General features: G+C 38.1%; 1 protein-coding gene across 4 annotated transcripts in view; it reads left to right on the forward strand.

The window, feature by feature from the left end:
- The window catches only part of GFM2 (GTP dependent ribosome recycling factor mitochondrial 2), a 70717-nt gene that overhangs the window by 2669 nt on the left and 45767 nt on the right, over nt 1-22281 (forward strand). For 3 of the 4 annotated variants that reach the window (XM_061393248.1, XM_061393246.1, XM_061393249.1), the window contains exons 2-10: nt 4357-4441; nt 6653-6737; nt 8134-8191; nt 8635-8732; nt 12158-12283; nt 12969-13057; nt 17976-18064; nt 19778-19838; nt 20102-20281. In XM_061393248.1, the coding sequence (XP_061249232.1) occupies nt 4379-4441; nt 6653-6737; nt 8134-8191; nt 8635-8732; nt 12158-12283; nt 12969-13057; nt 17976-18064; nt 19778-19838; nt 20102-20281 (849 nt within the window). In that variant the 5' untranslated portion in view covers nt 4357-4378. Of the gene's footprint in view, nt 1-4355; nt 4442-6369; nt 6469-6652; nt 6738-8133; nt 8192-8634; nt 8733-12157; nt 12284-12968; nt 13058-17975; nt 18065-19777; nt 19839-20101; nt 20282-22281 lie in introns of those variants that run through there. The other variant, XM_061393247.1, reaches the window with a different exon arrangement.

The following is a 22281-nucleotide window of genomic DNA, read 5'->3' on the forward strand; positions in this document are numbered from 1 at the left end:
TGTTAAAGGTCACAATTTTCCTGAGGCTGGGGATCATGTGTTACCCATTGTCATGTTTCCAATAACCAGTTCCTGTGTTGCTTCACTAAATGTTAGAAGAACAAGGAATTGGAAGGTACTTTTCCAGTTGACCTTTAAGAGTATCTTTAATTACTGAGCATTTTTTTCTAGCAAGCTTTTTTTTTTTCCCAAGCTTTTTTCTTCAGTTAAGTTAAATGCTAGACGAATTTTAAAAGTTTAGATAAATAGCTCGTCTTAGAACTTGTGATGTAAATCCTGTGGTAAAAATGAGTGTTTAGATAGTTTGAGGTGCTCTATTCAATATAAAAAGAAAAAAAGCAAAAATGACAGTAGGGATTGACATTAATCAGTGATGAACATATTGACCTGATTCATAGTTGATACTTTTCTGAGAATATTGAATATGACACAAATCTGAATTGAAGTTTCTGATTCAGGAAAAATTACTAAGTATGGTAACAAATCCCATATGTAAACAGACTATTTTAACTTGATGCTTTAGAATCTCTTTTCCTATTAATACATTACTTCATCCTCAGGAACAACATCTTCATTTATGCTTGCATACTAATGTATTTTGTGATTGTATTTTAGTGTCCCATGATTCCTGTTTTTGTGTATTAAGCCTTATAGACATGATAGTCCACTGATTTTTTTTAGTTTAAATAGTCTATAAATTCTTTTGTTTATAGATTGTGTAACTTGTTGATCATGTAGAACGGATATTTAGCTTTTTCCCCTCGTTACTTTCCCTTTTCATAACATAAGGTGTCACACCTTTTAGTGAGTACTTATGTTACCAAAACAAGCTTGGGTCTACTTGCATGAGCACGATAAAGTCCATCTACTGACAGCAGGTTGTGAAGGAAAGTGCGGTGTTTACTGCAGGGTACCAAGCAAGGCTTCCCTGGTGGCTCAGATGGTAAAGAATTTGTCTGTAATGCAGGAGACTCAAGTTTGACCCCCTGGAGAAGGGAATGGCTACCCACTCCAGTATTCTTGCCTGGAGAGTTTCATGGACAGAGGTGCCTAGCATGCTACAGTCCATGGGGTCACAAAACGTCGGACACGACTGAGGACTAAGACACACGAGCAAGGAGCCTCGGTAGCTAGTGCTTAAAAGTCCTCAACTGTCCAAACGCTTTCAAGGAAAGGTTTTAAAGATACAGAGAGGGAGGGGGATTGTGGGTGTGTGATCGGCTCATGGATAGTTATTCCAATCATTTGGAGTCTACCTGCTTGTCCGCATCATATTGTTAACTTCCACCTGGTGGAGGTTTCAGTATCTGCAAAACAATTCAAAGAACATGGTTCAGAATGGGTGAACTTATTATTTTATCATTTTGCTGTTTTATTTCTGCAGTTTCTCACTTCTCTTATTAAATTAGTTTTTGGAACTTGGGGAAGACCTAGAGGATAAAGTTTTTCTACCGACAACAGGCAAGTGGAGGACATGGGAGGGGCCTCTGTTCTGGAAGGCCCCATAGGGCTTTGCTCAGTTACGTTTTTGTTTGTTTTTACTTTCTGGCCACTCCCCGGTTGTCCTGTGGGATCTTAGTTTCTGGTGAGGGATTGAGCCTGCACCCCCTGTATTGGAAGTGCGGAGTGTTAAAAAACACTGGATCGCCAAGGAAGGTGCCTCAGTTGTGCTTATGTGTTGTCTGAACCTGAGGAGGTCTGGACCTTGTATAAAGAATCATCTGATAGTACTAGTAGGAAACCATTTTCATTGAAAATCATTGAGCCAAGAGGAAGAAGAATTTCAGGGGCAGGCCCTAAATGACTTCGTAGGTCAAAAATATGTTTGAGGCATGGTGCTAGGCTGCTGATAGAAGATCCCTCCTTTGGGGTCGGTAGTGGAGATGACTCGTAAATACCGTGTTTGTCAAGCGTAAATATAAGTTCCAAGTATTATGAAAGCAGAGAGGAGGTGGTATGAAAACTTCGTAGGAGATTAGGAAAGGCTTCCAAGCTGAGGCTTAAAGGTTGAATAGAAATTTGCCAGGTGTGTGGCTTTGGGGATTTGAGGACTGCTTTCAGACAGCGGCACCATTACACGCAAAAGTGTGAAGGTGTCAGAGCATGGTGTTTCAGAGGAATTTTGGCTAGAGCTCCTGGAATAGAGTAGGAGTAGGAGAGTACAAGGCTGTGAAGGTAGTTAGGGGCAAATTTGTCATATTAAAAGACTTTACAGGTTTTTAAGTAGGAAATTGACAAGATGATAGATTCAAGCAGTATTTTCCACTTAAGTGATCTGAATACTACCTTTTTAAGTCTGACAACTGAATGTCACCTGAGCTATTAATTACTTAATATTTTTCCTTAAATTGACATTTTTACATAAATGATTTCATGAAAGCAATACTACAAAATCCCAGGTGGCCCAGCGGTAAAGAAAACACCTGCAGTGCAGGAGAACACAGGAGACTCAGGTTTGATCCCTGAGTCAGGAAGATCCCCTGGAGGAGGGTATGGCAGCCCATTGCCTGGAGAATCCCATGGACAGAGGAGCCTGGCGGGCTCAGTCCATAAGGTTGCAACAAAGAGCTGGACACAAAGGAGCACGTGTGCACGCACAAAATCATAGATTTTGTTGCTATTGTTTCTAACATTTGTTTAGTACATTTTTTTTCCCTCTGTAACCTAAAATAATAATCATGGGCATTTACTTTGGGAAACACAGTGGTGGAATAAGTTAAAAACTTTTGGTCTATAGGAACCTTTTGCTCTTAAAAATGAGTCAGAACTCAAGAACAGTTTTGTTTACATGGGTTATAATTGATACTCAGATATTAGAAATGAAAGCAAAACTTTAAAATCTCTTAATAATTCATTAAAATAATAAATCCGTTATATATTAATGTCATTAATATACTATAATGCAAATACCTGTTTTCAAAAACAAAAGTGATTTAGTTTGAAGGGTGTTTTATATTGTTTTATAATTTTACAAGTCTTAAATGTCTGGCTTAACAGGAAACAGCTTATATCTGCTTCTCTGTTTGTTATGTTACTATGATTGTGCTACTACTGTTAGTTATGTTACTATACACTGTGCTGCCACTACTGTGTATTGTGCTAAGCTGACTCTGTGCAACCATATGGACTGTCACCCGCCAGGCTCCTCTGTCCAAGAGATTCTCCAGGCAAGAATACTGAGTGGGTTGCCATACCCTCCTCCAGGGGATCTTCCCGATATATATGTATATGTAGATATATGTATGTGTGTATATATATATCCCGATAGATAGATATATATACACATTTTCCTTCTATATATATATATATATATATGTATGTATGTATTTTTAAATGTTTTTTGGTTGAAGTGTCTGAAGAAAATCTAGCAGAATACATATATGTGGTTGGGCAAAGGAGGAGTATTTTAATAAGTCTTTTCAGAAAATTGTGGATCAACTTATATACCAGGTTTTGACAGGTGATAGTTTCTTAAAGGTTGCAATGTGGGATCAAGCCATATTGGTGAGCTTCTGTATTGTGTTATGGTAGAATTCTGAAATTGTTCTATTTCAGAATAGATTAACATATGTTGTTTTGCAAATATTCTGAACTTTAGTATTGGAAATGAAGAGGGAATATATTTGGGAAATAAAATCAAAAGGACTGGCAGCTTCCTAACTAAGGGTAGTGAATGTTTCTGTCTTAAGAAACAGAAGGGAGAAGATTAGAAAGGATAACGAGTTTTAACGTGACTTCTTCCATAACAGGTACCCGATGGAGTTTAACCTTATCTGTTTGTTTGCTTGGTGCCCACCCCCCTTATCTCATATGCTTCTGTGCATTTTTCTCATTGCTTTGAGAGTGTACCTGATGCATGGTGAATATTTAGTATATGTTTTTTAAACTACAGATGCTAACTTTCCATGATCAGAGAAGAGGACTTGCTTCTATATATTTCTGGTTGAAAAATCAGAATATACAGATAAACCAAAAAATTATACTGTCAGTGAGAAATTACCAACTTAACATGTAGATGCTTACCTTTCTGTACTTAATTCTGTTTTTTTAAAACATAAAAATGCTTTTTTGCTTGGTGTATTTTTGTAATTTCAATATGTCTTTTTCTGCAGTATCTTCACATCTTTCTTGAAGAGTTAAAGGATGCTGAAAAAATAAGGGACTTGAGATCCATGTTTCTCATGTTTAGTTTGAGTTTTCATTTTCTGAATTATGCATTGACTTTTTGATAGCTAAAAGTATTGTTTGTACTTTTTAACAGTAGTACATTTTTACTTAATATACTGCATTTACGTTATGTATGTCTTATATGTAATACATAAGCTTAGTTTTGCAATTCTGTTATTTCTTTTTCAGAGAATAAGTTTAGAGGGCCAAGATGTCCAATTTAAGGATATTTGCAGTGAATCAGAAGAAAATATCCAGCTTGCACTACTTTAATGTAAGGTTTTTTTGTAAAGTTAAATGTACTTTGACAACTTCAGTTACTTGACTTCCCTGAAGGTCTAGTGTATTTCATATACTAGTTTAAAAATTTTTTATTTCTTATACTAGTATATCAGCAATTTCTTAATGGGGCGTATGGAAGAATCTGTAGCCAACAAGAAGCATGCCTTATCATTAGTCTATAAATTAATTTTGCTACTTTAAAATTACCTGTGCAGCATATTGAGACTATATTCCATTTTGAGGTCATTAGTGGCCCAAGGAGTTACACAGATTTTCTTCAGTGTTTCCATTTCTGATGCTTTCAGAATGTACACCTTTTGATAGATGATACTGTCTTACCCTGGTCATTATGAAGTAGAAATTTAATTAGTTGAGTCTCTTCTCTATTCTTAATCTATTTTCTTATAATGATAGTGTTTTGTTGCCAGCAACTTGGTAACTAAGTAGAAATAACACAGAAATCACAGGTATGCATTCCTTGACATCATGAAAGGCAGATTGTGACAGCCCAAAATCATTACATATACTAACTGCAACAATGCCAGATATATTGACAGCCATTAAATCTAGTGGTCTAGGGATAAATTGATGGAGAACATTCAACCTCTATGTGGGAACATTACAAGAAGATAACTTGGGAGCTTTTAAAAATGTTAGTTTTTTCCCCCTCCCTTCCCTGTTTCCTGAATGTATTTTAAAAGCTTTCTAGCTGTCAGAGTCACCTGGAGAGCTTGTTATTTTTTTTTTTTTTTGCTTTATTTAATTTTAATTGAAGGCTAATTGCTTTATAATATTGTGTGGTTTCTGTCGTATGTGAGTGTGAATCAGCCATAGGTATACGTATGTCCTCTCTCTCGCACCTCCCTCCCACCATCCCACCCCTCTAGGTTGTTACAGAGCCCACTTTGAATTCCCTGAGTCATACAGCAAATTCCCATTGGCTATCTGTTTTACGTATGGTAGTGTTTATGTTTCCATGTTATTTTCTCCATTTGTCCCACACTCCCCTTCCTACTCCCACACGTGTCCATGAGTCTGTTCTCTGTGTCTGCATCTCCATTGCTGCCCTGCGAATAGGTTCATCAGTACTGTCTTTCTAGATTCCGTATACATACATTAATATACAATATTTGTTTTTCTTTTTCTGACTTCACTTTGTATAATAGACTCTAGGTTCATCCACATCATTAGAACTGATTCAGATGTGTTCCTTTTATGACTGAGTGATATTCCATTGTATATATGTACCACAGCTTTTTTATCCATTCATCTGTTGATGGATATCTAGGTTGCTTCCATGTCCTAGTTATTGGGCTGACAAGCCTCAGAATGGAAGAAAATAATAGTAAATGAAACAACTGACAAAGGATTAGTTTCCAAAATATACAAGCAGCTCATACAACGTAATACCAGAAAAACAAACAACCCAGTCAGAAAGTGGTAAAAAAAAAAAAACCTAAACAGACATTTCTCCAAAGAAGACATACAGATGGCTAATAAACACATGAAAAGATGCTCAAGGTCACTCATTTTTAAAGAAATGCAAATCAAAACTACAATGAGATATCACCTCACACTGGCCAGAATGGCCATCATCAATAAGTCTACCAGCAAAAAATGCTGGAGAGAGTGTGGAGAAAAGGGAACCCTCTTGCAATGTTGGTGGGAATGTAATTAGATACAGCCACTGTGGAAGACAGTATGGAGATTCCTTAAAAAACTAGGAATAAAACTGCCATATGACCCAGCAATCTCAGTACTAGGCAAATACCCTGAGAAAACCAGAATTGAAAGAGATACCTGTACCCCAATGTTCATTGAAGCACTATTTACAATAGCTAGGACATGGAAGCAACCTAGATGTCTGTCTACAGATGAATGGCGGGCTTGTTAAGATGCATTATTTGACCTTACCTGTAGAGTTTGATTCTCTTGAGTGGAATGGGTCCCAAGAATTTATCTTTCAAGTAAGATCCCTGTGATGTTAATGCTGCAGATCTAGAAGAGCCATCATCTAAGGTCAGTTCAGTATTAACTTTAGCCTTATTTTTTTCTTGTATAATTTTGTGTTGTCACTTTTTAAAAGAGTTGGAGTTAATAAACTGGGACTACTATATGAAGATTCAAAGCATAGTCATGGTGTTAAAGCTACAGTAAAAAGTTATGCCAAAATAAAATTAACGTTTCTTTTTCTCCTCACCAGAATATGTGTTCCTCTAAAATAAGAGCAAGTCTAAAAAGATTAAAGCTACATGTGCTTCTTGGAAGAAATTACAGTTCCCTACCAGGTACAGATGTTAGATTCTTCTCATCTTTCTTAAACTGCTTGCTTTCTCCTTTTCTCTGTCTCTCTCTCTCATTTGCAAGCATCTCCCTTATTGGGAATCACCAACCATTTTTAAAACAGTGGCTCTCTCTTACTTCTTGGCTATTTCTTTGAGATTATTAGGAACTGAAGCATTCTGGTAGATGCTCAGAGGTAGTATCAGTCGACTTACACTTCTCGTGTGCTGTCCATCCTCATGAGCTGAGCAGAGGGAAGGGTGGGTGGCTTGAGTAGCTGGCTCAGAGGTGTAGCAGGTGGTTCAGCACACTGCATCTGCAGTGCCACGTGTGCGGATGCATCCAGCTGCAGGCTGTAATACTGTGGCATGCATGTATTGAAAAAAATCCTCAGATAAGTGGACCTACACACTTCAAACCTCTGTTGATCAAGGTTCACCTGTAACTTCATTCTGTAGCAGTTCTCACTACCATCTTTGTCATGTGAGAATACTGGAGCAAAAATACCAATTGGCTGTGTAACTTGTAAAGACATGTGAATTTAATGGCCTGCCTTATTGGTGAGTAAGGGGTTTCTGTGTTTTGTCCATGCAGATTTATCCATAGCAGTACAGATTATCATCCAGTCTTCAGACTGCCATCAGGTTTTCAAAATGTAATAGACGTCTTCATAATTTATTATAGAAGTTTGGGAGAACTGGTTTAAATACCAGAAAGGTGTAGATTGAATTTATAAATGTAACTGCATTGTTTCTTTAGTATTAATAGAGTAAATGGTAAGTGTGGAGTAAGTCATCATGACTTTTTTATTCCAGAAATACTATTTGGCCTTCCATAAATATTAGATTATTATAGCTTTCCTATTCAGTGATACCTCCTAGGCTGTCTTTAAAGGTATTATGTCCTTGGAATTGCTGAGGCATGGTAGGTTCCAAGTTGTACAAAAACCATTGTCAGATGATATGAGTATCACTTTTTGCTCATCAAGCCTCGACTGTGTCAGTTTATAGGAGTGTGTGGTGTTTTTTGTTTTTGGTTTTAAGTTATTTATTTGGCTGTGCTGGATCTTAGTCATGGCATGCGATCTCTTGGTTGTGGCATGTGAAATCCAGTTCCCTGACTAGGGGTTGAACCTGGGCCCCCTACACTAGGAGTGCAGAGTCCCAGCCACTGGACCACCAGCAAAGTCCTTGTGCATTTTTTGTTGTTGTTTGTTTGGTTCAAGATCAAGCTTTCTTAGAGAGTGCAAGAAAATAAATTTTAGGTAAATGAGTGTTACATTTAGTTTGAATTTTACTTTAATTGGTATTATACTATTTGCTTAAAATTCTTTTAATTTCTTTAATTTATAAATTAAGGACTTTTTCTTTAACAGTTCAATTTTAACACTCTTTCCATTAGGTTTAATAGGAAATGATATCAAGTCCCTTCATTCCATCATCAATCCTCCTATTGCTAAGTAAGTCTCATCATTGATACTGTCTTTTCCATAGGCTGCCATGAAATATTACAGGTGTCTCTCACAGGCTTAATTCAGCATTTAGTGAGTGCTCTAATTTTTATAACTTCCTGCCCTACCTAATTAACTATAAATAGATGTTGGTTTGTCTCTTAAAAAGCTGTTGTCTCAATTCAATGCTAGAAGTTTTTAATGTAGCAGCAGTACACTTTTCATAGAAATAAATATAAGATATTCACAGAATTGTAGTTAGCTCTTTAGCTGTTTTGTCAGAATACTGTGAGAGTGATACATTATCCATTTTTCTCATTTTTACACTTTTATATAAAATGTTGAAATACTAACCAGTTTTTAAAATTGCACTGCATAGATATTTTGGTTTTACAGTTTCAGTAATGTCCACCTTATAATACATGTCTTTTTTTTTCTTCCCTTTTAAACAGAATTCGTAATATTGGAATTATGGCTCATATTGATGCAGGAAAAACTACCACCACAGAAAGAATTTTATATTATTCTGGATACACAAGATCACTGGGAGGTTAGATTGGATTTCTCCTCTCTCTCCCCGCCCCCATTAGAAAAAACATCATTGGGTAATATTTTGATGAAGAAGTCAACCCAGAGATGTTGAGTATGGCATGGCGGCAGTACTATCTAAGCCACAGCATAAAGTTAAGGTGGTTACAGTACTCACCAAAGGGTCTTTGTAGCTTCAGGTAAACATTCGGACTCGTGTCTTGGGCTGCAGTTGGCACTGGTCTACTCAGAAGTCTTTGGGGTAGGAACATAGCTTACAAGCAGAGCAGCAGTGGGTGTTTCTCCCTGCAGAAGTTCTTACAGCAGTCTACAGAGCTCTGTGGAAACTGTCTTCTTTGGCTACCCAAAAGTGATAGCTTAGGTGTAAGGTAACAAGATTCACAGGAGCCACTCTAGCTTGGAAAGCTCATGCCTTGGAGGAGTATCTCTTGTTACAGCTCTGTGGGCCACCTTCCAGGTTTCTCACAAAGGACATGCCATACCCCACTCAGGGAAGCCTAGAGCTGCGTTTCTTCATCAGGTATTTATAATTCATTGTTAGTCCTTCCCAAGTCAGGTGTAGTTTACCAGTCAGAAATTATTTTTTCCATAAGTATGTTGCCTAGCAGTGCATTTGGCATACTTGTTTTCTGGGCTGTAGGAGAAAAGACCTGGAAAGTTAACCAGAGGTCAAATTCTCATGCAGAACAAGAAAGGATTTTGTTAATCTTTAACCCCCAGTAATAGTATTATTTACCTAAGTTTGAATTTACTTTTTTTATTATAATATGTCAAAAACTGCCATTCTTTTTTTTCTACCTTGCTCCTTATCTCTGGTGAAACAGTTTTTTTCTTTTTCTTTTTTCACACGGAGGGCATCATGTCCTTTTAACTTTTTTTTTTGGTTGCACTGAGTCTTCATTGCTGCTTGCAGGCTTTGTCTGGTTGCGGTGAGCAGGGGCTACTCTTTGTTGTGGTGCATAAGCTGCTCATGGAGGTGGCTTCTGTTGTGGAGCACAAGCTCTAGACTCATGGGCTTCAGTAGGTGCAGCACACGGGCTGCGTGGGCACTGCATCAGCTAAGTAGTTTTGGTGCATGGCCTTTAGTTGCCCGTTGCCTGTGGAATCTTCCTGAACCAGAGATTGAACCTGTGTTTCCTGCATAGGAAGGTAGATTCTTATGCACTGTACCACCAGAGGAGTCCACCAAAGTGATTTTGAAATGTGCTCCATTGAGAACAATTTCTCTAGGTCTTTGGAATTGGCTGAGACTTTTATAAAGGATAAAACCATTCAAGATGAGAATCTTCATGATGATAGGTTCCTATCATAATGATAAACACATGAATTTCTCATGGAATTTTTTGCCGTGTAAATGGGAAAATGGGGCTTCCAGGTGGCTCAGTGGTAAAAAATTCACCTGCCAATGCAGGAGACTCGGGCTTGATCCCTGGGTTGGGAAGATCCCCTGGAGAAGGAAATGGCAACCCACTCCAGTATTCTTGCCTGGAAAATCCATGGTCAGAGGAGCCTGGCCGACTACAGTCCATGGGATTGCAAAAGAGTCTTTTGCCCAACTTGCGAAAGAGTTAGCTGATTCACTTTGCTGTACAATAGAAACTAACAACGTTGGAAAGCAACTATATTCCAGTAAAAATTTAAAAAATATTGTAGAGAAGTAATAAGGTTGGAATTAAAATTTGGTTTGTCTGTGTTCTTTTATGGCATTACTCTGCCTCCTGTCAAGGGATCAGGTGTGAGGAACATCAGATAAAGATGGGATAATGAAAGTTAAACTAGGAAAAAAATGAAAGAAGTATATGATTCAGTAAAATTAAAATATGTAAAGAGTTTAATCTTCGTTATTACAGAAAAAAATATTTTTATGGAATAGTTCAGTCGCTCAGTCATGTCCGACTCTTTGTGACCCCATGAATTGCAGCACGCCAGGCCTCCCCGTCCATCACCAACTCCCAGAGTTCACTCAAACTCATGTCCATAGAGTTGGTGATGCCATCCAGCCATCTCATCCTCTGTCGTCCCCTTCTCCTCCTGCGCCCAATCCCTCCCAGCATCAGGGTCTTTTCCAATGAGTCAACTCTTCACATGAGGTGGCCAAAATATTGGAGTTTCACCTTTAGCATCAGTCCTTCCAATGAACACCCAGGACTGATCTCCTTTAGGATGGACTGGTTGGATCTCCTTGCAGTCCAAGGGACTCTCAAGAGTCTTCTCCAACACTGCAGTTCAAAAGCATCAATTCTTCGGCACTCAGCTTCCTTCACATTCCAACTCTCACATCCATACATGACCACTGGGAAAACCATAGCCTTGACTATACAGACCTTTATTGGCAAAGTAATGTCTCTGCTTTTGAATATGCTATCTAGGTTGGTCATAACTTTCCTTCCAAGGAATAAGCGTCTTTTAATTTCATGGCTGCAATCACCATCTGCAGTGATTTTGGAGCCCCCAAAAATAAAGTCTGACACTGTTTCCACTGTTTCCCCATCTATTTGCCATGAAGTGATGGGACCAGATGCCATGATCTTAGTTTTATGAATGTTGGGTTTTAAGCCAACTTTTTCACTCTCCTCTTTTACTTTCATCAAGAGGCTTTTTAGTTCCTCTTCATTTTCTGCCATAAGGGTGGTGTCATCTGCATATCTGAGGTTATTGATATTTCTCCCGGCAATATTGATTCCAGCTTGTGTTTCTTCCAGCCCAGCGTTTCTCATGATGTACTCTGCATAAAAGTTAAATAAGCAGGGTGACAATATACAGCCTTGACGAACTCCTTTTCCTATTTGGAACCAGTCTGTTGTTCCATGTCCAGTTCTAACTGTTGCTTCCTGACCTGCATACAAATTTCTCAAGAGGCAGGTCAGGTGGTCTGGTATTCCCATCTCTTGAAGAATTTTCCACAGTTTATTGTGATCCACACAGTCAAAGGCTTTGGCATAGTCAGTAAAGCAGAAATAGATGTTTTTCTGGAACTCTCCTGCTTTTTTGATGATCCAGCAGATGTTGGCAATTTGATCTCTGGTTCCTCTGTCTTTTCTAAAACCAGCTTGAACATCTGGAAGTTCGTGGTTCATGTATTGCTGAAGCCTGGCTTGGAGAATTTTGATCATTACTTTACTAGCGTATGAGATGAGTGCAATTGTGTGGTAGTTTGAGCATTCTTTGACATTGCCTTTCTTTGGGATTGGAATGAAAACTGACCTTTTCCAATCCTGTGGCCACTGCTGTATTTTCTCATCTGCTAAAAAAACTTTTTCTAGAATGATGCTTAATTTAGAAAAGGATTAAGGGAATTAAATATTAAATAATTTATTTTATGAACAGTTTTCCTTAGAGCATATTAAACTGTGTCAGGTAGAAATCAAAGGCCTATAAAATATACTTGCTTTTAAGCCTAACTATGTCATTTCTTTTCCTGGCTAGATGTTGATGATGGAGACACAGTGACAGATTTCATGGCTCAAGAGCGAGAACGAGGCATAACTATTCAGTCAGCTGCTGTCACATTTGATTGGAAGGGGTATAGAATCAATCTTATTGATACACCAGGTATAGTGCTGTTTCAGCAGTGCAGAGGTGCTACATTATTTTGAGATTTTTTTATTTGTGTGTGTGTTTAATCATGGTAAAAAACATGTAAAATTCACCATCTTAATAATTTTTAAGTGTACCATTCAGTAGAGTAAGATTGTTCACATTATTGTGAAATAGATCTCCAGAACTTTTTCATTTTTTTGAACTGAAACTCTGTACCTTTAAACAGCTTCTCTTTGTCCCTTTGACCTCTGGTAACCACCATTCTACTTTCTAGGTCTATAAGACTGACTACCTTAGATACTGCTTATAATAGAATTGTACACTATTTGTCCTTTTGTGACAGGCTTATTTCACTTAGCAAAACTTTTTAGGGTTCATCTGTATTGTAGCCTGTGACAGTACTTCCTTCCTTTTGAAGGGTATTCCATTGCCCATAAGGAAGACATTATGGGATACATACAAAATTTTGTGTATATACAGAAATATATGGTGAATATTTGAATACAAAAAACTGATGAATATTTGGGTTGCTTCCCCCTCTTGGTTATTGTGAATAGTGCCCCTCTGAACATGGAGGTGTAAATATCTCTTTGAAATTATCCTTTCAGTTCTTTTGTGTGTATACCCAAAAGTGGGATTGCTGGATCATGTGGCGGTGGTTGTGGTTGTGGTGTTACATTTCTCATCTTTTTCTTAGGTCATGTGGATTTTACCTTGGAGGTTGAGCGCTGCCTGAGAGTGTTAGATGGTGCAGTGGCCGTGTTTGATGCCTCTGCCGGTGTAGAGGTAAAAAATATTGCCAAAGTAAAGGTAGAAAGTATTATTTTTTTTAAAAAGTAGAATGCATCAGATTGATTTAACTATAACCCTTTATTTGGTAAGCTGAGATTGATATTATTATAGCCCTTTATTTCATAAGCCCAAATTGGTGGTATTATAACCCTTTCTTTGGTAAGCTCATATAAGTCCAATTATGATGAAAAGAATTTGGAATAATTTGGAATTTAATATTGAGATGTGATCTCATGTACTTCAGATAAAAGGAAAGTAAAATTTACTTTTCTGTAGGAAATAATGAAAGTTGGTTTTGAGAAGAGCTGGATTCTTTCTTTCAAGCTAACAAATTAGTCTGCCATAGCTTTATGGATTCTGGCAGAAGACATAAGATTCCTGAGTCAAGGATGAAAGGCCTTATTAGTCACCAAAATAGCAATATCCAGAGTATCAACATTTCCTTGTGCTGATTCGTCAAGCCCTAATTCCCTTAGGGTGACAAAAGAGAGGTCCGGTGACAGCTGCATGCAGTGGGACCCTGTGCTTAATGCAGGTATTTTATAATGGGCATTAGACATGCCTGCTCTGTGCTCTGAACGGATACATTATCTTCCAGGGTTGTAAGCCTACCTACCTTTTCTCTGGAAGGAGACACTAGCTGCTGTCTCTAAACTGTTCACTATACAAAATCTAAAAAGATAGTCTGGAACAAAGGCAGTCAGTGCCTCCCCTGATAAAACATGCAGAAATATGTGCAACACATGAAGGATTTTCTCCTAAAACTTAATGTAAATCTCTTTGAATAAATCCTGAAAATGATAGTAATAATCCTTAAATTATTGCTCCTGGGGTCTGTTATGTTTTCTTTAGCTGTTATTTTGTTTGTTTTGTAATCTCAAGATTGGCTTTACCTTGAATATAGAACCATATTAGTTCTTCTTATCTTAAGATTATTAAAAGTGGTATCTTAATTAAGGGATCAAAATCAGCGTACCCGAAAATGGGACAAATCGACACCATGGGCCTCCTGATGTGAGGCACTAAGAAGGGTATTGTTTTCTGGTAAAAATGTTTGGCTCATAGTGTGAGAAAACAGACTAACAAATCTAAATTGAAAGACGTTCTTCAAAACAGCGGGCCAAGGCTTTTCAGAAATTGAGAGGAAAAATATAAGGAAAAAACATAAGGAAAATGAATGATTGGGGTTGGGGGGAGCTGGGAAACTGTTCTAGATTATAGAATTCTAAAGAGACACGAAGACTAAATGTAACATATCCTTGTCAGTGGAATCCTGAATCGAAAAGGTTACAAAGGACGTCTTTGGGAAAATCAGAAATTTGAATATGAAGTACATATATTAAAGTATTGTATCAGGGGACTTCCCTGGTGGTCCAGTGGTTGAGACTCTGCCATTCCAATGCAGGGAGCATGGGTTCTATCCCTGGTGAAAACTAAGATCCCCCATGCCACAGGTGCAGCCAGAAAATTTTTTTAAATGTCAACTTAAATTTCTCTGAATGTGGTCTTTATAACTGATTATGTAGGAGAATGTCCTTATCCTTAGGAAATGCATGCTGAAGTATTTAGGATTGAAATGTCATGGCACCTGCAATGTGATCTCATGGCTCAGCTCCCATCCACTCACAGATACACACATGGTTTTAGTTTGGGTGCCAAGATGGGATTAGATGCAGAAGAGATTTATTGGGGGGAATAAAAAAGGAGAAAGAGAAGTGGCAGAGGGTGTTCAGACCACAGGACAGGCTTACACCTGTGAAGGAGAGGGGTAGGAAGGGGGATTCGGGAGGAAGAGTCTCAGGCTATAGCACAGTTACAAAAGAGTTTGACTATACCCTGGGGAGTCTTCAAGACAAAGTCACCTATTAGAGGAACCCATGTCTTGTGGGAATAGACCTACATTATTACTCTGCTGAACTCGGTCATTAGCTGGGAACCGCTAGGCCCCAAGAAGGGGGCCCTTGGAAGAACATGGTGTTGATCTAGAAGGCTAACAGTTGGGACCATCAGTTAATTGTGCTGTACATGGTAGTTTCATGTGGCACATTTTCACACCCACCACACACATAATGTGTACAGAGACATGTGTTTATATATAGAGAGAAAAAAGGCAAGTGTAACAAAATGTTAATATTTGGTAAATCTAGGTGAATGAAGAGTACATCGATATTTATTGTACTGTTCTTTCCCCTTTTTTATAGATTTGAAGTGTTTCAAATGAAAAGTTGGAGGGGAAATAAAACAGTTATTGTCTGTCCACCTGAGGACCCCTGACAGACAGTGATATTTGCTTGATATAAAGCCTGGCACTGAGGTCTGAGGTTGATTATACACTATTATTTGTATTTCTTTGAGTCACTTCATTTCCTAGTGGTTGCATCCTTCCTATCATTATAATTGTTTACAGGCATTTGACACTTAATCATTCAGATAGATTACATTATTTACAAGATTGAAATATGCTTAGTAGAAAGTTTCTGAATTTGTGATGCAGGAGGCTATTTGCTAAAATAGTAGATGAGCTTTTAGCTGGCAGGTGGAGTGATGAGAGTTTTATTTCTTAATATGTTTTGTTTCTTGGGAAATTTATAATGTATATTCCCCCCTCCAACTCACATAAAAATTAGTGGGGCCACCAGGTAACAATTCTTAGAGAAGACACAGGAAACAGAAAACAAAATGATTCATTGGACCTCATCAAAATTACATGTTTGAAACTTAAAAAGAAAAAAAACTGTGGCGGATTCATTTTGATATTTGGCAAAACTAATACAATTATGTAAAGTTTAAAAATAAAATAAAATTTAAAAAAAAAAAGAAAAGAAAAAAAAACAAAAGCAAGCCTTAGACTGTGAAAAAGATGTATAATGCTAGATAAAATACTGTAAGAATGCTAAACTTCCAGAGTGCAATAACATCTGATTATGTAGAGAGTATTATTGTCTTGAAAGTATGTACTGAAATTTTCACAGTAGATGTGTATGACCAAGGACTTGTATCTAGAAGAACTGCATGTCAGTAATAACCCAATAAAACCTAACAACCCAGTTAAAAAAAAAAAAAAAAGACAAAGGACTTGAATCAAGGATGCTTCACCAAAGAAGCAGGTGAATGGCCAATGAGCACATGAAAAGATGCTCAGTTTCATTGGTCATTAGGGAAATGCAGATTAAAATTACAATGACCATTTCATACCCACAAGAATAGCTAAAATTAAAAAGAATGATGGCAAATCTTGGTTGAGGATATGTAGTAATTGGAACTCTTACACGTTGTTGGTGGGACTGTAGAATACTGTACCCATAGTGGAAGACTATTTGGCAGTTTCTTGTAAAATTAAGTATACACTTGTCCTTATTGTTGTTCAGTCACCCAGTCGTGTCCAACTCTTTGTGATCCTGTGGACTGTTGTAGCATGCCAGGCTTCATACAGAGGAATTTAGCAGTAAAAATTAACCAGTATATGCAACAATGGGAATGAGTGTCAAAAACATTATATTGGGTGAAAGATGCTGTGCTATTTATATGAGGTTCAATAACAGGCAGAATGAATCTTGGGGCATAAAAGTCTCTAATGTTCTATGTGTTCTATCTCTTCATTGGGGTAGTAGTTACAGAAGTATACACATTTATCAAAATTCATTGAACTGTACTCTTAAAATCTGTATACAGTTGACCCTTAAACAGCATGGGTTTGAACTTCATGGGTCTGCTTACAAGTGGATTTTTTCCACTAAATAGGTGCTTCAAACTCCATAAGCCATTGTTGGTTGAATCTGCAGATGCAGAACTGCAGATAAGGAAGGCCAACTGTAAAGTTATAAGTGGACTTTTGACTTTGCAGAGATTTGCACCCTAATCCCTGTATTGTTCAGGGGATAGCTGTATTTTATTGTATGTTAAGTTTTACCTAATAAAACAAATGACAAACTGGTTTCTATTTTAACAATGTCAGCACATTAGCTTTTTAAAAGTCTAGACTCTACACTGCTGCTGCTAAGTCGCTTCAGTCGTGTCCAACTCTGTGCAACCCTATAGACGGCAGCCCACCAGGCTCCCCCGTCCCTGGGATTCTCCAGGCAAGAACACTGGAGTGGGTTGCCATTTCCTTCTCCAATGCAGGAAAGTAAAAAGTGCAAGTGAAGTCGCTCAGTCGTGTCCAACTCTTAGCGACCCCATGGACTACAGCCCACCAGGCTCCTCTGTCCCTGGGATTTTCCAGGCAAGAGTACTGGAGTGGGGTGCCATTGCCTTCTCCACTAGGCAAACTGTTTATATTTAACACGTACAGAAAGTAGAATTAAAAGAAGCCAAATAAAAAAGCATATGAGAATTGTGACTTAGAAATACAGGTGTTGGCTTCCTTTCCCCTCCTTAAATTTTCTTCAGTTTACATGAGTATTCAAACATTCACAGTAAAAATACTTGATTTTTGTCATAGTAGCATTTTATAGTACATTCCTGTTTATTCTTTTCACATTACAACTGTCTGAATTAATTAAGGCAAAAGTCCATATGGCACAGATCAGAAAACTGATGAGTTCAGTATTATATGATGTTACCAAGTGTGATTGTTACCAAGTAAGGTGAAGCCTAAGAAGCTCTTGTGATTCTTGGTTAAGTCCTCTTTCTGTGACTCCCAGTACTTCTCGGTTGTTCATTTCCTGTGTCTTGCACCCTGGTTCACCCAGAGTGTTCTCGATGGAAGCATAATCTTCGGTCATCCTAGATCATTTTCTTAGCTGTTTTAACCTGACAGCGTTACTGTGGGTCCAGAGGCATATGTGCAGTAGTGCTAGCTATGCTAGAGTAGGGCTCCGTTCCGTTACAGTGCAGGCTGAGGCTTGCTTATTTCATGTATAGTAACAGTTGTTTTGTCAAATATGTGTTTTTTTCCTTATCTTTGCTTTAGGCACAAACTCTTACAGTATGGAGGCAAGCTGATAAGCACAAGGTACCTCGAATCTGTTTTTTAAACAAGATGGACAAAATTGGAGCAAGGTATTTAAAATGTGTTTCTTTGGCTTATCAAAGTGAGAATATTTAATGCACTACAACTTTAATTTAGAAACAGATATTCCCTATAAAGTATCATCTATTTCATGGTATCCCAATTCAATCTATGGTATCTATTCCATGGTATCCCAATTCAATCCATGATACCTATTCCGTGGTATCCCAATTCAATCCCATTTAAAAAAAATTCAAAGCAGCTAATAGATAAAGTAACAATGTGGGATTAATAGAGAGCTGATAGATGATGAAGTGCTCTGATTCTAAGGTAGAGAGGCTTTATCCTATTTTTTAGGCTCCTGCAGAGTGATGTTTTCTGATTCCACTGGCTCTATTTAGAGTTGTATGGCTGAGTCCTTGTATTGCTGAATGGTGCTCCTGTCATTGCTAACGGTAGAGGGTAGAGAATTGTTTCCTATAGTTGCCTCAGTGAGTGATGTTCTTCCTTGTCCCCTGATTTTCTTTAGCTACTGGGTAAAATGCTCTCAATGAAAAGAAACTAGGAAGGAGAACATCGGTGTTTTGAGACCCGCATATAGGGCAAACCAGTTAGTGCTGAGATGTAGTGGTAATTCTGCAGACTTAGAGTCGTGATCCTAAATGGATACGTTATTCTGAGAACAGAACTCAGACAGTCAAGAATGTATGAAGGATTTGGAGAAAATGTGAAAGGGCAAGAATTAAGAATTCTGATGATTTTGGGGAAATGTGAAAGGGAGCAGTCCTGATCTGTGGTGCGAGAGTGACAGAAACCATAAACCGTGTCTCTTCTAATACCACACAGGTATGCTTTGTGTTTCTGTCACTCTGTATAGTAATTCTAAGGCTGCTGGTTTAAAGGACTTGCGTCTTGATGAGTAAAAGCACAGCAACCTTCAAAATGTGCTAGACTAAAGTTCTGACCATTTGCTGTTTGGAGTTCCTTGAGATTGATAGAAGTACTGCCTGTACTGACTGACAGAACCTGTAATGATGGGAGGGGGATGCCTGGATACTAGGTTGCTGCCCAAAGACATTGGGACCAGAATGATCTGCATGTGTGTATGAATCAGCCCTCATGCCAAAGATGGCATGTGTTTTATAGGTAGTCAGCCCTAGTGTTAGCACAGAAATGAACAGTATAGCATATGATATGAAGAATGCCTGAGATAAAAGCATAGAAAAATCAAGCTGGCTCTTGGAAGAAAGTGGGTAGTCATGTGTGATAACAAATGTATTGATACTTGTTAGAAGAAAGAATCTTTGACTTGTAATCATAAATCTTGCATTTGAATCTTAACTCCAATTTATTCTGTGTGACTTTGATGAATTCATTTAATCTTAACCTCAAACTTAGTTAAATGAAGCTCACAATAATAAAATGCCCTAAATACACGTGTGGCAGAATTATGATAGATTCTTAATCACTTTTATCTGAAAAGTGAAAGTGTTAGTCACTCAGTCATGTCCGACTATGTAATCCCATGGATTGTAGCCTGCCAGGCTCCTCTCTCCATGGAATTCTCCAGGCAAGAGTACTGGAGTGGGTTGCCATTCCCTTCTCCAGGGACTATTAATCTGAAATTAACATTAAAAGATTAGACAAGATGTCCTGTGGAAAAATGTTAAATGGTGAACATTAGGAGCAATTTAGGGTTATAATTTTAGAGAACATTCTTAAATCCTATTTTAAGAATCTTAACATTTTTAATTTTTTTACAGTTTTAACTATGCAGTTGAAAGCATCAGAGAGAAGTTGAAGGCAAAACCTTTGCTTTTACAGGTTGGTTGGTTAATATTTGGTTTAATTAATATGAACAGATCCTTCTTAGTTTCCTTATCAGTTTATTGTGGTATTATTATATACATTTTTGAAGCTATCTCAAATCCTTTTGGAAGAAGTTAGGATATAAGTAAAAATAGATTTCGATTATGATGATGATAAGAGACATTTGGGAGTGAGTGGGGGAAGTTTTATCACCAGTATAGTTTTAATTGAGTTCTAATGATCATTTAGTAAAATGTTTGTCTGTCTCTGACTTACAGTTACCAGTTGGTGAAGGCAAAGCTTTCAAAGGAGTGGTGGATGTAGTACGTACAGAAAAACTTCTTTGGAATCCCAATTCAGATGATGGGAAAGACTTTGAGAGAAAACCCCTCTTGGAAATGAGTGATCCTAAATTGCTGAAAGAAGCAACAGAAGCAAGGAATGCCTTAATTGAACAAGTAAATACTTTGAGTTTAAAATTGCTTAAATATTTAGAAACTTTAAAAAATGTTTACTGTGACATTTCATCTAAATTTACATATAGAATATATAAAGTATAATACTGTGAACACCAGTGTAATCACCACCCAGCTTAAGAAGTAGAATATTAGCAATATTCTTGTGTCTCTGTATGCTACTTCCTGTTCTCTCTCCCTTCTGCTAATCATCTACCCCCTCCCACCACCTTGATTGCAGTATTTATCTTTCATTTGCTTTACTTTATAGTTTACCATAGATATATACCTCATTTTCCATGTTTTTGAATTTTACTTAAATGAAATGGGGCTTCCCTTATGGCTCAGCTGGTATAGAATCCGCCTGCAATTCAGGAGACCTGGGTTTGATCCCTGGGTTGGGAAGATCTCCTGGAGAAGGTAAAGGCTACCCATGCCAGTATTCTAGCCTGGAGAATTCCATGGACTGTATAATCCATGGGGTCGCAAAGAATCAGACACAACTGAGTGACTTTTACGTAAATGAAATGATACTGTTTGTATTTTATTACATTTTTCAACATGTTGGAGATTCATTCATGAGTGATGTGTGGTTACGCTTCATTCCTTTTCAGTCTTCTATAGTGTTCCAGTGTAATATTATCCTACAGTTTATTGTCTGTTCTCCTGTAAATGGACTTGAGGTTGTTTCCTCTTTTTTTGTTGTTATGAGCAGTGTTTCTGTGAACATCTTGGTATGTATCTCTTTGTACACATTGCAAGAATTAGCTAAATATAGGAGTGGAATTGCTAGGTCAAAGAGTATCATCTTTTTTACATTAGCAGATGTCCTATATAGTATTTCCATTTTATAGGTGAGGAAAGCTTAGAGTGCTTTAATAAGTTGTCATATAGCTAATGAGCAGCAGAACGGGAATCTGAACCCAGACTGTCCTAGTTAGAGCTAGAGCTCTTACCTGTTTTGCTATACTCTCTAATTTGAGGTGGAGGGGGCATAAAAAGAACACAAGTGGAATCAATAATTAGATACATAACTGGTTCCCCTCTGAGGTGTTTTGACTTGTACCAAAGAGCTCTCAGGGTTTCCCTGGTGGCTCAGACGGTAAAGAATCCGCCTGCAATGCGGGAGACCTGGGTTTGAACCTTGCCTGGAGAATCCCCATGGAGAAGCCTGGCAGACTACAGTTCATGGAGTTGCAAAGAGTCAGACGCAACTGAGCGACTAAGCGCATGCATGCGTGCACACACATACCTCTACCTATCAGTACACACACACACACACTCACCCCTCTACCTATCAGTACACACACACACTCACCCCTCTACCTATCAGTACACACACACACACTCACCCCTCTGCCTATCAGTACACACATATACTCACCCCTCTACCTATCAGTACACACACACACACACACCGCTACCTATCAGTATACACACACACTCACCCCTCTACCTATCAGTACACACACATGCACACACCCTTCTACCTATCAGTACACACATACACCTCTACCTATCAGTACACACACACACACACGCACTCCTCTACCTATCAGTACACACACATAAACACACACACACACACACCCCTCTACCTATCAGCACACACACACACACACCCCTCTACCTATCAGTACACATACACACACACACACCCCTCTACCTATCAGTACACACACACACACACCCCTCTACCTATCAGTACACACACACACACACATTCCCCTCTACCTATCAGTACACACACACACATACACACCTCTACCTATCAGTACACACACATACACGCACCCCTCTACCTATCAGTACACACACACACACTCACCCCTCTACTTATCAGTACACACACACACTCACCCCTCTACCTATCAGTACACACACACACACACACACACCCCTCTACCTATCAGTAAACCTAAGAAGGATTTTGTAATATAGTTGAGGAGCCAAATTACACTTGCATGTATATCTCTCAGTGTTTCAGAACATGGTAGTATATA

The sequence above is a fragment of the Bos javanicus genome, chromosome 20, assembly GCF_032452875.1.
Source record: "Bos javanicus breed banteng chromosome 20, ARS-OSU_banteng_1.0, whole genome shotgun sequence".
Classification (NCBI taxonomy): domain Eukaryota; kingdom Metazoa; phylum Chordata; class Mammalia; order Artiodactyla; family Bovidae; genus Bos; species Bos javanicus.